Source organism: Grammomys surdaster, unplaced genomic scaffold (assembly GCF_004785775.1).
Source record: "Grammomys surdaster isolate TR1022 unplaced genomic scaffold, NIH_TR_1.0 126278, whole genome shotgun sequence".
NCBI classification, from domain to species: Eukaryota; Metazoa; Chordata; class Mammalia; order Rodentia; family Muridae; genus Grammomys; species Grammomys surdaster.
The window spans coordinates 8,732,307-8,750,155 of record NW_021621078.1 but is presented as its reverse complement, the minus strand read 5'-3'; the positions used below and the strand labels follow the sequence as shown (position 1 = coordinate 8,750,155).

General features: G+C 38.4%; 1 protein-coding gene across 2 annotated transcripts; it reads left to right on the top strand.

The window, feature by feature from the left end:
- The first annotated feature begins 1,774 nt into the window (after positions 1-1,774).
- On the top strand, positions 1,775-7,674 carry LOC114613885 (olfactory receptor 1468-like). Of its 2 annotated transcripts, XM_028759324.1 has the most exons (2): positions 1,775-2,685; positions 7,650-7,674. In XM_028759324.1, the coding sequence occupies exons 1-2, from the start codon at positions 1,775-1,777 to the stop codon at positions 7,672-7,674; spliced, it is 936 nt and encodes a 311-aa protein (XP_028615157.1). The 2 variants fall into 2 exon arrangements, with proteins under 2 accessions (XP_028615157.1, XP_028615156.1); XM_028759323.1 differs by lacking the exon at positions 7,650-7,674 and having other exon boundaries at positions 1,775-2,741.
- Positions 7,675-17,849: the final 10,175 nt, after the last annotated feature.

Sequence of the window (17,849 nt, the reverse complement as noted above, 5' to 3'; positions counted from 1 at the left end):
TGCACAGTGTGTAAATACTAATAGGATGGCCAAGAAGCATTGACACATAAAATTAATGAGAACTTGGGGCATGCATAGTGAAGAAGGAGCCCACACAAGACTAGCGTATAAATATTCCCACACTTACTAAAATTGCCACCATATTTTTTCTTAGTATACAGGTATCAATGACATCAAAGGAAATGAAATACAAAGATGTGCAGAGAATCATTTGATTTGGTAACATGAGTAAGTCTCAAACATAAAGTTCTATGATACTGTCCCTGTGTGCAAATTATAACAGAAAGTCAAAACTAGGGGTAATGGACTAGCCCGAGAAATTCTTGTTAGGGAAGAATTAGCAGTGGTAAAGATTCTAATTTCATAGAACATTTGATGCCTTTGAAAAAACCATTTCCTACTGCAAAATGCAGTTAATAATATTGATAATATATTGAGTAAATGCAGTCAACAAGCAGGATGCCCCCGCTGCAGGTCAAAGGCAGATATGCCTTACCAGAATGGAGTTTACAATCTGCTGGGAGTCAGTTGTAAGGAGCTGACTGAAGCATTGAGTGCTGTAGGGTGGGTACCAGACACAGTGGGGAAAAGCTAGTAGTTCTCACCTATTCTAGACAGACATGGGAGATTTATTTTAGAAAGCCAGAGTATTGTACCTGAAGTATAAATGGCAATCTAGGAGAGTAGGAGGAAATAGAAGAAATTCCTAGGCAGACAGAACATCAGATGTGAAAGGCAGAGTACTTTAAAATATATCCCAAAGTCCAGCATAGCTGGAGAATATAATACAGAGTATTTGTATAACCAAATGTGACTGTTGAGGTAGGGAAACTTAGGGACATCAATGTCAAGTGTGTGCCTGAATGAAACTTATATTTTATCATCCAAGCACTTAGAATCCAACAAATAATCCATTAGAAAGGAAAGATGATTTGATTTTTCACTTTACGTGTAAAGAACAAAACAAGCTTTTTTAGGAAAGTATGGAGGATCAGAATCACAGAGGCAAATTGAGACATGGATTCAATAGCTCAAGTAGGATAACAGTTTGTCTATGTTAGTAATAATAAGAATAAAGATGAAATAAAGAAAATATGAACTTCAGGATCTTTAACATTTACTAATGGGGTATAGATAGTGAAGGAAATGAATGAATGAAATGCAACACAGAGACTTCAGGTATGATCACCGATTCCTTTGAATATGTAAGAGTGAATAAGGATGGGGAAAAGGAAGAGGCTGAAGGTTGGAATTTAATTTTGAATCTGCTGAATTTACAAGATCTGTAGCACATTTTTGGGAAAATTCATTCATCCTAAGAAATCAGATTTCTGAGGATAAGATAGAAAGAAATCCAACCTGAGTCTTAAGTTATAATCTAAGCCATTCCACTATATGAAGTTCTCAATGCTGAAGATTCATAGTCATAAAATAAGACCATCTTCACTGAGGTCTAGGGAACACTGATATGGAAGAAACTGACAAAGGTGAACCAAATCATAATCAATGAGGCCACATACCAAACTCAGAAATAAGAGAAAAACAATACATTCTTTATCTAAGATAAGGGTAGAACTTAAAGGATTAAATACTGAAACACATATAAGAAACAAAAGAATTTATTGTTGTAGAAATTCTAGCTCTTTAGAATACAGAGATAATGTGACAAATATAAGATTATTGTAGAGCACTTGTATTACATATATGTTCCTTTTTATTATATATTTACAGGTAGCCTACTATTACCCTTACAGATATTACAGGAAGATAGACCATGCCTGGAAACAACCAGACTGTCATCTCTCAGTTCCTCCTCCTGGGCCTGCCCATCCCCCCAGAGCACCAGCACCTGTTCTATGCCCTGTTCCTGGCCATGTACCTCACCACCGTCCTGGGGAACCTCATCATCATCATCCTCATTCGACTGGACTCCCATCTCCACACACCCATGTACTTGTTTCTCAGCAACTTGTCCTTCACTGACCTCTGCTTTTCCTCTGTCACAATGCCTAAGCTGCTGCAAAACATGCAGAGCCAAGTACCATCCATTCCCTATGCAGGCTGCCTGGCACAAGTGTACTTCTTTGTGCTTTTTGGTGATCTTGAGAGTTTACTCCTTGTAGCCATGGCCTATGACCGCTATGTGGCCATCTGCTTCCCTCTTCATTACACCAGCATCATGAGCCCCAAGCTCTGTGTGAGTCTGGTGCTGCTGTCCTGGGTGCTGACAACATTGTATGCCATGTTGCACACTTTGCTCTTAACTAGGTTGTCTTTCTGTGAAAACAATGTGATCCCCCATTTTTTCTGTGATCTGTCTGCTCTCCTGAAGCTGGCCTGCTCCGATATTCACATTAATGAGTTGGTGATATTGATCATAGGAGGGCTTGTTGTTATACTTCCATTTCTACTCATCATAGTGTCTTATGCACGCATTGTGTCCTCCATCCTCAAGGTCCCTTCAACTCGAGGCATCTACAAGGTCTTCTCCACTTGTGGTTCTCACCTGTCTGTGGTGTCACTGTTCTATGGGACAGTCATTGGTCTGTACTTATGCCCATCAGTTAATAACTCTACTGTGAAGGACACTGTCATGTCTATGATGTACACAGCAGTGACTCCCATGCTGAACCCCTTCATCTACACCCTGAGGAACAGAGACATGAAGGGAGCACTAAAAAGAGTGCTTCAAAATAAAACTCTCTTCTAACTATGGTAACTACATTTCAGATGTTATTATAAAGAAATCAAGTAGTATAAAAATATTAGACTCCCAAGAGCAGATGTAGTTGCTGCTGCTCCTCCTGCTGCTGGTACCAATGCTGGTGGTGCTGGTGCTGTTGCTGCTGCTGTTGCTGCTGCTGTTGCTGCTGGTTGTAGTAGTGCCGGTTTTGCTCCTTTTTCTGCTGTTGCTACTTGCAGCTTGTTGCTTACTGGTTGCTGGTTACTGGTTGCTGGTTGTTGGTGGCTGGTTACTGGTGGCTGGTAGCTGGTGGCTGGTTGCTGGTATTTGATAGAACATATCCTATGATGAATATCAAAATTGTCTCAGGGAACTTGATGCCCCTAATCAGCAGGAAGTAGTCTAGAAAAATCATCGTCCCCTTTTCCCTCTAACCTTCTTTCTCTCCTACCTAGTGTTGTAGGGTTAGAAGTGAGAAGGATGGAGATCCAATGTATAAATAGAAACTAATAAATAGCCAAAAATATGGCCACTGTTATGATAAACTTTTCTAAATGACATCTCTATTCCATACATCATTAAAATATGTCCTGGGACCTTATTATTATGTTATTAACATTTTGGGGGGTGTGGCATCATTTTAAAAATATACTTCATGACCTCTACTCCTTCCCCTTTAATGTCAATGAATATTCTGTTACATTATACTTTAGAATTATGTAATTTTCTTTTTTAGCTTATAGGAAGCTAAAGATGAAAGATTCCTTCAAGTCTCAGAAAAGACTCTTAACTTTTATACCATGTTGCTGCTAAAGCCATTGAACCATTAAAGTTGGATTAAGTGCATTGTACTTTATGATATGGCCATGAGCCTAAGGTGACAGAGGAATTGAATGTGGTCATTTTGATAAAAATGTCCTCTGAAGGCTAAGGGTTTGAATACTTGTTACTCAGTTGGTCACAGTGTTTCAAAAAACCAGTCTTGCCAGAGGAAGTACCACTGGTGTCAGGCTGGGGGAGTTTAAAGCCATATCTTATTTTTAGTTTCTCACTCTGATTCCTGCTTCTTGTTGAAGACATGACATCAATACAGAAAACCAAAATCAATGAAAATACAGAGAACAAGTGATCCTGGGGTGCCCAGTCCCAACTGATAGATACATCTACAACACATTTCCTGTACCTAAGTCTCTAGAATAATCAGGAAAGAAAATATAGAAAAATTGTAAGATCCAAAGGAACAGGAAATGAGATTATGTCTGTTAGAATTGCTACACCTATAAAGTCTCATCAACATGGCCAAACCACAACAGACATGCTAACATGGGAGAGGAAAATCCTATGGGGCCTCAATGTTATAAAAATAACTATAGGTAGATAAGAAATATTGAAAGTGGGTGAAATTATCTTCTTCTGGGAATATGCCCCCAATTGGTTATTCAAAACCAAATACTAAGCCCTGAAATTATATGCATAGAAGTATATAGATTTATCAATATATATTACATATTTAACAGTTAAAGAAAATAGGGCACAAATTTCAGAGAGGACAAGGGGTTGCACTGGAGTATTTGAATGAAGTGAAAAAAGAGGAAATAATTTGTAGTTTTATTTAATTTCAACAAATAAAACAATTACTAAAAATAAGTATGAAGGTTCCTCCAAATTAAAAACAATATTACAATATGCTGCACCTAAGTGTTATCCCTTTTGAGTAAACATGTTCAAAAGTATTTAAGTTAACACACAGCTGATATATCTACGCTCTCTACTCATTGTACAACAAGTAACAAAATTCAAGGTATTGGATCAGTCTACATGTCATACATGTCAAAGAAGTACAACCTCAGCTTGAATTTCTTTGACACCATATCTATATCATCTATATCTATATGTTTTTATCTATGTCTACATCGACAACTATGTCTACATCTATCTACATGTCTGTCTCTATCTTTGACTCTGTACCTGTACCTATATTGTCATTTATATCTATATAGATGATATTGCTATAGGTGACATAAATATATCTATGTCTATATGAATATTTGTTACATTGAACATACTAGTGTATGTGTTATATATTTCTAAATGATACAATCTTACTTTGCGTTTCTTTACCATCTCTCTCTTTCTCTATGTTTATCACTAACTTTATCTCTTTATATCTATATATGTGTATCGACCCCATTATGTCTAATCTGTATATGTATATCTAACACACACACAAACATGCATGTAACTTGCATCAAAATTTGTGGAACTACATAGCTTCAGGTTAAGTATAGTAAGGCATACAACGGAAACCAAGTGAATATAAATTCATGTCCAGAAATGTCATAACAAACCCATCCCTTCGGATAATTTGTTTTCCATGTTCTAAAAAACTAATTGAAGTATCATAGAATAATTAATCCTACTGTTAAATTATGTCTGAAAGTGGATGAAAGAGCAATGAGAAAAACTTTGATTTAATTTAAAATAATGCTAAAGAATTGGACACACGTACATATATATACACACAGAGATTGAAAAGGATGCATCATTTTATAATTTTTATTTTATGAAAATGGTTAATTGCTAATTTTTACATAATTTTTAAAGATTTGACAAGAATGTAAAATAATTATTACAACTACATTTATTCTAGCCTAATATTTAGGTTCCTGCCTGAGATTACGTTTTTGTTATAGCCTAAGATTTAGATTCCTACCTGAAATTACTTCTTTGCTCTAGACTACTGTCAGATTACTGCCTGAAGCCTACTTCCTTGTCCTTGGCCAATGTCAAGCAGCCCATTTCCTCGACCTTGGCCCATGTCAGCTTCTTGCCAAGCAGCCCCAAAGGCTCTCCACCTCTCCCTGTTTTTTGTTTCATTAACAAGTCTGAACCTGTCTTAGGTCGTTATGACAAGAATGCCTTACTTTCTCATCATGGAATATGCAATAAAAAAGCAGTGCAGTTCTGTCTTAGGTTGGTAAGGCTGTGCAGAATATTACTCATCCTTGACTTGCCAGCCTGTTAATGTAATAACTCTGTCTGGGGGTCCATTTTCAGATTCAAGCCATGTACTTTGGCTGCCAACATGTTGATGTTTAAGAAAAGCTTTAACACAATGGTCAGGAATAAAAGTATTCGCAGAACCAAAAGGGCTAGCATGATCAAGCTATTTATGCCATTTAAGAAAACATGAATATGCAGCACAAGCACAAAATATAATAATAAAATAAGGAAATACAAAATGTCAAAATAAAATTCAATATATAGAATGACAAAAGAAAATTCAAATACAAATAACACTAAAAATGAACCAATCAGTAAGCCAAATAATATCCTCAGCAAAAGCCTTACCAGTAGAGTAGGTAATGTGGAAAATGGATTGTTGAGACTGAAACACAAGGCAGAGGATGTGAGTTGCTTAATAAAGGGCATCTGAGAATTTTAAATGAGTAAAACATGAAGAAATCTAAGACATCAGAAAAGAGCAACCCTTTAAATTGTAGGAAAAGAAAAATGGGAAGAATGCCATGCAAAATACATAGAATATGCTTTGAATGAATCGTAAAATAAACATTCTCAAACATGGAGAAATATATGCTCATCCATGCACAAGAGGCCTGCAGAGCCCCAAAGAGACGAGACCAAAAAAAGGAAACATGCCCTGACATAGTAAAAAGTTAAAATATTAAAAACACAGAATAAAAGATCGAGTCATCTGGGAAAATTCTCCCATAAGAATTACACCTGTTTATTGGAGAGACACCTAAAGACATAAGGTCCTGGGAAAATGTGTTTCAAGTTCTGGGGAGCATAACTTTCAGCTCATATTACTATATCCATCAAAACTATCAATGAAAATTGAAAGAGAAATAAAATTTCCCTTATGAAAGCAGCATAACTAATTTTTGTGACCAATAAGCCAGCTCTCCAAGAAGGATAACTTCAAATTGAAGAGAAAGAGAAATTCAACAAAGTGGACAAAAGTCATTAAAAATTCATTATAATTAATCCAAAAGAGGCTTAAGATAACAAAAAATCAACAAAATGACCCAAAATCAGTAACTGTAATTTATAAGCAAAAGAACATAAGGTAAAACATGAACAGACAATAATGAGATTTTTTTGTTTTGCTTTTTTAAATTTATTTTTATTAGTTATTTTATTTACATTTCAGATGATCTCTCCTTACCCCATTTCCCCCCCCTCATGCCCAGGAAACCCCTATCCCATCCCCCTCCTCCTGCTTCTATGAGGATGTGTCCCCACCTACACCCCCCACTCCCACTCCCCACCCTCAAATTCCCCCACATACGGTGTCCAGCCTTCATGGGACCAAGGATCTCCTCTCCCACCTATATCTGACAGGACCACCCTCCCTTGCATGTATAGTTGGAGCCACGGGTCCCTTCCTAAGCGCTGCCAGGCTGGTGGTTTACACCCTGAGGGCTCTGGTTGCTCTCCTCATGGGTCGCAAACCCTTTCAACTCCTTCAGTCTTCACTATAAATCTTCCATTGGGGACCCCATGATCAGTTCAATGGTTAGCTGTGAGCATCTGCCTCTGAATATGTCAGGCTCTTGCAGACCTCTAAGGAGACAGCTATGTCATGCTCCTGTCAGCATGCACTTCCTGACATCCTCATCAGCATCTACCTTTGGTGACTGCACATGGTATGGATACCCAGGTGGAATGGTCTGCAGATGGCCCCTCCTTCAGTTTCTGTCCTACACTTTGTCTCCATATTTGCTTCCTTGAGTATTTTGTTACTCCTTCTAAGAAGGACAGAAGCACCCCCAACTTGGTCTTCATTCTTCATGAGCTTTATGTGGTCTGTGAGTTGAATCTTATTTATTTCATGCTTCTGGGCAAAAATTCAATAATCAGTGAGTTAATACCATGTGTGTTCTTTTCTGATTTGTTTACCTCACTCTGGATGATATTTTCTAGTTCCATCCATTTACCTAAGAATTTCTCGAATTCATTGTTTTTAATAGCTGAGTAATATTCCATGTGTAAATGTACCACATTTTTTGTATCCATTCCTCTGTTGAAGGATATATGGGTTCTTTCCAGCTTCTGGCTATTATAAATAAAGCTGCTATGAACATAGTGGAGCATATGTCCTTGTTATATGTTAAAGCATCTTCTGGGTATATGCCCAGGAGTGGTATAGCTGGGTCCTCAGGTAATGCTATGTCCAATTTTCTAAGGAACCGCCAGACTGTTTTCCAGAGTGGTTGCACCATCATGCAATCCCACCAACAATGGAGGAGTGTTCCTCTTTTTCCACATCCTTGCCAGCATCTACTATCACCTGAGTTTTTTATCTTAGCCATTGTGACTGGTGTGAGGTGGAATTTCAAGGTTGTTTTGATTTTCGTTTCCCTGATGACTAAGGATGCTGAACTTAGGTGTTTCTCTGCCATTCGAGTTTCCTCGGTTGTGAATTCTTTGTTTAGCTCTATAGCCCATTTTTTAATAAGGTTATTTGGTTGTATGGAGTCTAATTCTTGAGTTCTTTGTATATATTGGATATTAGTCCTCTATCAGATGTGGGATTGGTAAAGATCTTTTCCCAATCTGTTGGTTGCTATTTTGTCCTATTGATAGTGTCCTTTGCCTTACAGAAACTTTCCAATTTTATGAAGTCCCATTTGTCAATTCTTGATCTTAGAGCATAAGCCATTAGTGTTCTGTTCAGGAAATTTTCCCCTGTGCCTAGGTACTCCAAAATATCATTGAGTATATTTATACTTGGCTATCTACTCCTGAGCATGGAGTCTGCCCTTAAGTGTGGTTTGTATAAACAGTAAGATTCCATTGAAGAAAATGAATTTTTCCAGTGAGAGTGATAATCAATTACAGATAGCTTCTGAGTTAGGAATGGAAAATCACATCTCCTATCTGATTGGACATGTGCTGGCTCTAGTCATGCCATCCCAGATCTTGGGGGTTCATATGTGCATCCATCCTGTTGTGCCTAGAAGGCACTTGGTGTCTCCTATTCCTACATTCTTTCTGCCTACTCTTTAGTATAGTTCTAAGAACAGAACTTTAATGGAGACACTCATTTAATACTGAATGTTCTAAGGAATATCAATCACTGTGCATTGTACAGTTGTGGGTCTCCACATTTGTTTACATATACTGCATGAGGAAGCATCTCTGACAAAGGCTGAGCAAAACATTGATATAAGGGAATAGCAGAATGTATTTTCAAGTCATTATACTGCCACATTTCTTTAGTAGAACAATACTACTTTATTTTCTCCTAGGTCCATGGCATATGTGGTCCTAGTTTCTTAGTCATCTGAGCAGTGTCAGGTTTGGTTTGCATTTCATTGAGTGGAACTTAAATCCAATAAGATAGTGGCTTGTTACCGATACAAGTGTTGTGTCACTAGTGTAATACAATATCACATAGGCATGTCACCATTGTAAATCAAGGAGTATATAGTTGGATTAGTATTTACCTTTTTCCTATATTATTATGCAGAGTATCTTCCAGTAGCATGATCATATTCAATGGGCAAAGGTTCAACTTAGTTACCAGCTTGATTCCCATATTTAATGAGATATTTGGGTATTTTTGGCAATAGGACATTACCATATGTTTATAGAGAAACTACCAGTGTCCTGAATATGCTATATCTATGCAAGTAATTGACTAAAGTGGCACCACTAAAATCCACAAACAACCCAGGCTATTGCCAAAGCTATTGGTTGCTCCTTAGAACGGGTGTTACATACTTAAATTCTTCCAATTACAATGCAAAAATCCAATAAAAGAACTCCAGTCCACCTCTCTTGCTGTCTAAAATTATTCTATCAAGATGGACAACAGAGCTTAGCATTTGTATGTATGTTAGGAAGATCTATGACACATTTCTCTGTGATCCAGAGAAGTATCAGTTCATGAGAACCAACTGCAAGGAACAGACACTGAAAGCAGAAGTTACAAAAGTTGTCTATGGTTCTGTGCACAATGGTATATGGATTGATGGTGAGATAGGCTGTTGAAGTTTTCCTAGAGAGGTAAGGAGCCAAAAGCAACAATGGGAATGAAGATCTAGACTCTTAAATGATATTTTTCCTAACAAATAATTTAACATTATCTGAGGAAGTTTTATTAATTTATTGACATATATACAAAATTAATTCATACACACATATTTGTTAGTAGTGTGTATGTCTCTTCTAGGGTCTGTTTATACCAAGTTGTATTGCATTGAGAGTATTCACCTGGAAATCTTTCCAAATCATGTGCTTACCATGGTAGCATGCTACCACAAAATTGATGGATTCTTGTGTGAATTTTTATACTTCCAATATATTTTATCATGCACAGGTTGGTGCTTAAGTACTTTATGAGTCTTCCAATAACACGTTCACTCTCCAAAAAGTAGATTCTTAGCATGTCAAGTTAGTGCTAATCCCAAGGAAACCAAAGACTACACATACATCCATGAGTTTTATGTCATCTCCATCTTCCCACTAACTGTAGCCAGGTCTAATCAGAGTTGTAACCAGTCACTGTTACAGGACACTTAATTGGTCCTAGAAAGTTGCTAATTACTTTTATTAATTATTTGCTGTGTTATTCAAGGAGATAGACTCCTCTGGGAGCAGGTTCCCTTAGGCCCAGGGATGAGCAGACCAGCAGATATAAGCAGAGAATGTACATAGAGTATGATCATAAAGGTTTTATTTCACAAGGCTATAATTAATAAAGGGAATAAGATATCAGGATGGCTTCATAATGTCACTTGAAGAAATCCTAGGTTAGTTTGGAATAGTGGTGATTAATTGCCATTATTGTCCTCCTAACACAAACGCCTAGTTTTCCCAGGGTAAGAGATGTTCTGCAGCATTGAGTTTTAAATGTGATAACTTGTCTGTTCTATGCCTCTTTGCCTTTCAGTCTTCCTATATGTCTACAAGCATTTTCACTAATGGTTTCCACATATGTTTGTTGATAATATTAGCTTATATCACTGCATGATATATTCTTAAGAGATTCTATCACTTCAGTGCAGCAGAAGCTCTGTAATTCATACAGGTTTCATGCAGTAGTTCTTACACTTTGTTTTATTTTAAAACCATCAAAAGAGAGTTCAAAAGTATTATATGGGACTTCCATCAAGAATGCACTTCTATACTGAAATTAGTAAAAGAAGCATAATCAGAAAATGTAGTCTGTATAAGCTTATATTTTTACATTGACTTTGTTTCTGATATGTTTATAATAAATATATGTATGATATTCAAAAAAAAAAAGAATGCACTTCTATTCTTCTAAAGGACATAATGAACTATAAATTCAAAAGTAACTCAGTGCATTTACCAAAACAACTATGGTTGCTTTTTCCAGATATGAATGAAAATGTAATATTTTAATAGAAGGATAATATCAGTATTTTAATAAAACATCCTGGTGAGTCTTTATTCACATTAAGTTTTAGAAGCATAGTCTTAGGTGACTCTTAGGTTGACTATATCCAGTGAATTTGAAGTTTCATGGACCTGGGAGAAAGGAAGTTGTTGTCTTCTTTGTGCAGCATTTGTATGTGAACTTCTCAATGGTGATTCCTACTCACACTCAATACATGAGATGAGGCCTTCACTGTTTTTTGGGAAGAAAACATCTGAAAAACTCTGTATGTGTGTTTTCAGTAGATATGTCTTTCCTTAATATCACCAGATAACTTTAAAATATAAAAATTATTAATGAAGATGAATTAAACATTTTAGGTGGGATACCTCAACTGTTGGTATTTCTGCCAGTCTTTTGTTTCATTTGTCAGATTTAAGGCATAGTGATACTTATTGAAATCGGAATATTCCATAAATCCAAAGAAACCATACCATATAAACATATAAATGTGCATAGAGGAAAGGATTATTAGTGAGGGAGACAGACAAAGAGTAAATTAAGGTTCATTTTCATAAATTGGCTTTCTGGACTAGAGAGAGTGAGCAATACAGGCTCTGTAAATCAGGAAATTGAGCCAATATGCAAGGTGGTCCTGGAACTACAGGCTTGAAACTGAAGGTACTCAGCAGCAGGCACTTCTCTTTTTGGGTGACTGTAGATTTTTCTCTTAATACCTCAATGTCTGTATGAAAGTCCACCAAGTAATTTGAGTCACTCAGAATGGACTGAGGTAAACGTTAACCAAATTGAAAATTGTGTAGAAAACTAATATAGGGCAAAGACAAGTTGACACATTAAATTAAAAAGCACTTGGGACATGCATATTGGAAAAGACGCTTACAAAATGAGAAGGTAGAAATATTTCTACACTTTATAAAATTTCCACCTTATACTGAGCATACTGATACCAAATAAAATCACATGGAATGAAGTATGAAAATGGTTAGGTTATCATTTGAATTGATAACATGAGTATCATACATGAAGCTCTAGTCTAAGGTCAGATTCCTACTTGAAGCCTACTTCCTTGTCCTTGGCCAATGTCAGTTTCTTGTCAAGCAGCCCCAAAGGCTCTCCACCTTTTTTTAATTCATCATTTCATTATTCATTTATTTCATTAACAAGACTGAGTCTGTCTTAGGTCGTTCTGACAAGAATGCTTTCCTTACCCATCATGGAATAGGCATTATCAAAGGCAATACACTTTTATCTTAGGTTGGTAAGGCTCTGTGCAGAATCTTACCCATCCTTGACTTGTCAACCTGTTAATTTAATAACTCTGTCCATTTTCAGGTTTAAGCCTTGTACTTTGGTGGCCAAGAAGTTGATGTTGTTAAAGATAAGCTTTAATACAATGGGCAGGAATAAAAGTATTCCCAGGACAAAAAGGGCTAGCCTGATCAAGCAATATATGCCATTACTGAGGTTTGTCCACAGTGGAAATACTGATCTCAGGCCATGTATAATTTTATTGGCATTATCTGCAACATCAAAGATCAACAGAGCAGCATTCTTTAAATTCATAATCTCACTACGCAAAGTTAAAACACCCAGAGAGGTGTTAGGATTATACCAAATATCCTACAGGTGTCTTTAAACTTTTTTCTAATTATAATGGCAGTCATTGTGAATTTCAAAAGTAACACTACTCCAATGATATTTGTCATAACACTTGGGATTGCTCCTAACTCTTGAACCCTGAACCTCCTTCAGATAATTTGAATAGGTTATAGAGCATCATTCGTTGTTCCAGGTACCTATATAAATCCTTTTGTATACTCAATACATTAGCAACATTTTTTTTTGCTAGATGGTTAACAGAAATAGTTGTCTTAACTTCTTGTGTCAATGCTATTGCAGAAGCAGTGGTACTAGCAATTAATGAAATTAAAGCTGTTATGCCAGCAATAATCAAGCCTGCTACCCTCTTGCTTCTGCTTAAAGCCAAACTCACTTCTTCCAGCACTTTCAAGCTTTTTTCAGAGAATCAAGGTTTTCTAATACTCAGGGCAGTGAGACAAAAGCTGGCTGACAGACCCACGTAACAGACATGCCAGGTTTCAACACACTAACATAATAGGAAGTTATACAGTCAATGCAACTTACAATAAATGCTGTAGAAGAGACCATACCAATTTTAGCTTGACAATTAAAAGAGCCTTAAAACATGCACTAACCATTGTTTGAAATCCAGATCCTGTCCCAACATTATCTCTTGCTATCCTAACATCATAGGGAGCTACAGTTAGCTTCCAAATATGTCTCTGACAAAGTCCAGATCCAGTCTTCCAAAAGTAAACTGTTATTTCCCATATTGGATTGATTTCTAGACCAGTACATGATTGAGTCCTAATAGCTGGGCAAAATATTTTTCATACAACATATTTGAGTTATTATATCCCTCTAACTCCTCTCAGATCCTCCCAACACATTCAACTCCATGCCTTCTTTTGCTCATTAGATAGCAAATAGGCAAGTTTTTTAAAAAAAGGAAAACCAAAGAAAAAGTACAAGTAGTACATATAGATATACAACAACATAAAATCAGAAGACACAAGGTATAAGGAAAATACTAATGAGGTTTAAAAAAACACCCAGACCAAAAACATTTATTTTCTCCAAAAAGTACTATTAGTTTTTCTTTCAGTTGGCCATCTACTGCTCAACATAGGTATAGAGACTGTACTTATTATAGTTTATATATGTAGTGAACTCCATTGGAGAAAACTAATTTTTCCTTTGTGAGAGGTTTTCAATTGGAGGTAGCTTCTAGGTTAGGAACAGGTGATCATTACAGCGAAAATTCAAGTCTCAGCCTGAGAGGATGTCAGCATTAATTGTAAGGGCATTAATTGGCAAAGAATGTGATCCTATAACTTGGGATGGGGATGTGTGAGAGGACCCTATTGAAGCTGAGAACTGTGAATCTTTGGATTCTCAAAGTAAGTAACCTCAGCCCCAACCCCTTAAAGTAATGACTCTTTCACATGAGTTTGATAAACCAGAAGTGACTTTCTCTGGAGAAAATGCCAGGCAAGACATTACTGATGTTCCTTAAGGCCCATCAATAGTCTCTTCTATACCTATAACCAGACTTGAAGCAAAGCAGGCCCCTAAAGTGAAGGTAGAAAGCATAGTCCATGAGGAAATGTGCTACAATACTAAGGAGCTTAATGTGTTTGCTAATTAATTCAAGCAGAAGTCTGGGAAATATGTGTGGGAATGGATTTTAAGGGTGTGGGATAACGGTGGAAGGAATATAAAACTAGATCAGGTTGAGTTTATTGACATGGGCCCTTTTAGTGGAGATTCTAGGTTTAATATGGAAGCCTGCACAGTTAAATAAAAAGGCATCAGAAGTTTGTTTGAATAGTTGGCTGAAGCATTTAAAACAATGGCCTACTGAAAAGGAGTTGGAGATGCCTGATATCCCTTGGCTTAGTGTTGATGAAGGGATTTTAGGGCTGAGGGAAATTGCAATGCTAGAATGGATATGTTGTGTATAACCTAATCCTCCATGATGGGAAGGTCCAGAGAATATGCCCTTCACAAATCCTATAAGATGTAAACTGGTAAGAGGGGCACCAGCACATTTGAAGTGTTTTGTTCTTGCCTTTTCCTTGTGCAGGATCTTAGGCTTGGAGATGCTGCTGCTCAATTGGATGAATTAAATGCAATGGGTTTAATTGAGCCCCAAGGTACAAGGGCAAATTGGCAGCATTGAATCTCAGAGACAAGGTGATCATAGTTATTATAATGGACATTGTAGACAAAACAGTGTTTATAATGACCTAGTCAGTAATGGTCAACACAGGAGAGGTGAAATTTATAATAGCCTGACTCATATGGACCTTTGGTGGAGGCAGCCTGACCCAGGAGACTGATGGTCTGTCCTTGGGTTCCCATACCCCACTGGGAGGCGTGGAAGAACAGAGACTCAGGGGCATACAGGGCTGGCCTGCAGCTGAGAGAAACGGGGTGGGGGGAGCCCTGATAGCACCCCATGGGCTGAGACTCTTTGTTACTGGGACTCACTTGGCTGGGTTATCGCTGACTAACCACTCACTTGGCTGGGTCGATGGGTCAGCTAGCTTGCTTAAATTGGTGGCCTCTGCATTGGGAATGTAGAGAGGTCCTTGGCCAGAGATTAGGCAGCTGCCGCTGCAGTGGTGGCAATAACAGCTCATTAGTTAGAGGTCTTCTCCATGGTTCCCCATGGCAGGGCCCCAAAGACACGAGGAAGTCCATGGTTTTAAAGGATTTATTGTCATGGTGAATGGTAGATGAATCTGGCTGCACCCCTCCCCCCGAAACTCAGGGCAGACCTGAGTTAAGTAGGGAGGAAGGAGGGAGGAGGGTCTGAGAAGGAATACTTAATTGGCTATGCCCTCTGGCCTTCAGGTAACTCATTAGTATGTAAATCCCTTGAGGCCCTGAGGCCTATAATCATGCCCTATACCTGTGGAAGGGTTGGTAGGGGCATTGCCCTATGTGACTGAAAGGTAAAATGGAGGTCTTGGCCACGTGTCAGGAGCCTGGGATCTGGGAGTGAGGCCGAACACCTGCTGTTGTCCCATTAGGGTCCAGGGTTCAAGGTTTGTGCTCGACCAGGAACCAAGCTATCCTTTCATGGTCCCACATACTTGAGCAAATTTTAACAAATCTCCTGGTACCTGGTATGCAGCTATTGATCTAGCAAATGCCTTCTTCTCAGTACCTGTCCATAAGGACCACCAGAAGCAATTTGTTTTCAATTAGCAGGACCAACAGTATACCTTTACAGTTTTACCTCAAGGATATATTAACTTTCCTTCCCTGTGCCATAACATAGTTAGAAGGGATCTTGATTGTCTCTTCCACAAAATATCACATTGGTGCACTATATTGATGACATTATACTTATTGGTCCAAGTGAGCAGGAAATAGCAACCACTTTGGATTCATTGGTAACACATATGCATATCAGAGGATGGGAAATAAATCCAACCAAACTTCAAGGATCATCTACCTTAGTAAAATTCTTAGGAATCCAGTGATGTGGGACATGCAGAGATTTTCCTTCTTAGGTGAAAGATAAATTAATGCACCTGGCACCTCCCACCACCAAGAAAGGAGTACAATGTTTAGTGAGTCTGTTTGCATTCTAGAGACAGTACATTCCTCACTTGGGTGTGTTACTCAGGCCCATTCACCAAGTGACTCAAAAAGCTGCTAGCTTTGTGTGGGGCCTGGAACAGAAGAAGGCTCTTCAACAGGTCCAGGCTGCTGTGCAGGCTGCTCTACTACTTGGATCCTGCAGACCTGATGATACTTGAAGTATCAGTGACAGATAGAGATGCTGTTTGGAGCCTATGACAGGCCCCTGTAGGTGAATCACAGAAGAGACCTTTGGGATTTTGGAGCAAAGCTCTACCATCATCTGCAGACTATTCTCCCTTTGAAAAACAGCTCTTGGGCTGCTATTGGGCCTTAGTGGAAACTGTACATTTGACAATAGGACACCAAGATACCATGGAACCTGAACCTCCCATCATGATCTGAGTGTTATCAGACCCTCCAAGTCATAAAGTAGGACATGCACAGCAGCATTCTATTATCCCATGTAAGTGGTATATACGTGATGGGGCCCAAGCATGTCCTGAAGGCACAAGCAAGTTATGTGAAGTTGCTCAACTGCCTTTGGTTTCTCCTCCTGTTACAATGCCATCTGCTGCCAAACATGTACCTATAGCCTCATGGGGTGTTTCCTATTATCAGCTGACTGAAGAAGAGGAGACTAGGACCTGGTTTACTAATGGCTCTGCACTTTATGCAAGCACCACCCAGAAGTGGACAGCTGCAGCATTCCAATCCCTTTCCAGGACAACCCTGAAAGATCCAGGTGAAGGAAAATCTTCACAGTGGGCAGTACACATGGTACTACAGTTTGTTTGGAAGAAGAAATGGTCAGATGCACAACTGTTCACTGACTCATGGGCTGTAGCCAATGGATTGGCTGGATGGTCAGGGACTTGGAAAGATCACACGATTGGAAAATTGGTGAGAAAGACATCTGAGGAAGAAGTATGTGGATAGATCTCTCCAAATGGGCAAGGGATGTAAAGATATTCATGTTCCATGTAAATACTCTCCAAAAGGTGGCTTCAGCTGAAGAGGAGTTCAATAATCAAGTAGATAAGATGACTCATTCTATGGATCATCAGTCTCTTTCCCTAGCCATCCCTGTCATTGCTCAATGGGCACATGAGCAAAGTGACCATGGTGGCTGAGCTGGGGGTTATGCTTGGGCTCAACAACACAGACTTACACTCACCAAGGTTGACCTGGCTACAGCTGCTGCTAAATGCCATATCTGTCAACAGAAGAGACCAACACTGAGCCCCAGATATGGCACCATTCCTCGATGTGACCAGCCAGCAACCTGATGGCAGGTTGACAACATTGAACCACTTCCTCGTGGAAAGGACAAAATTTTTTTCTTACCAAAGTAGATTCTTATTCTGGTTATGAATTTCCTTTCCTGCACATAATGCTTCTGCCAAAACCACCATCCATAAACTTACAGAATGCCTTATACATCATCATGGTATTCCACATAGTATTGCTTCTGATCAAGGAACTCATTTCACAGCCAGAGAAGTGTGACAGTGGGCCCACAATCATGGACTCCACTAGTCTTACCGTGTTCCCCACCATCCTGAATCACTTGGTCTGATAGAAAGATAGAATGGC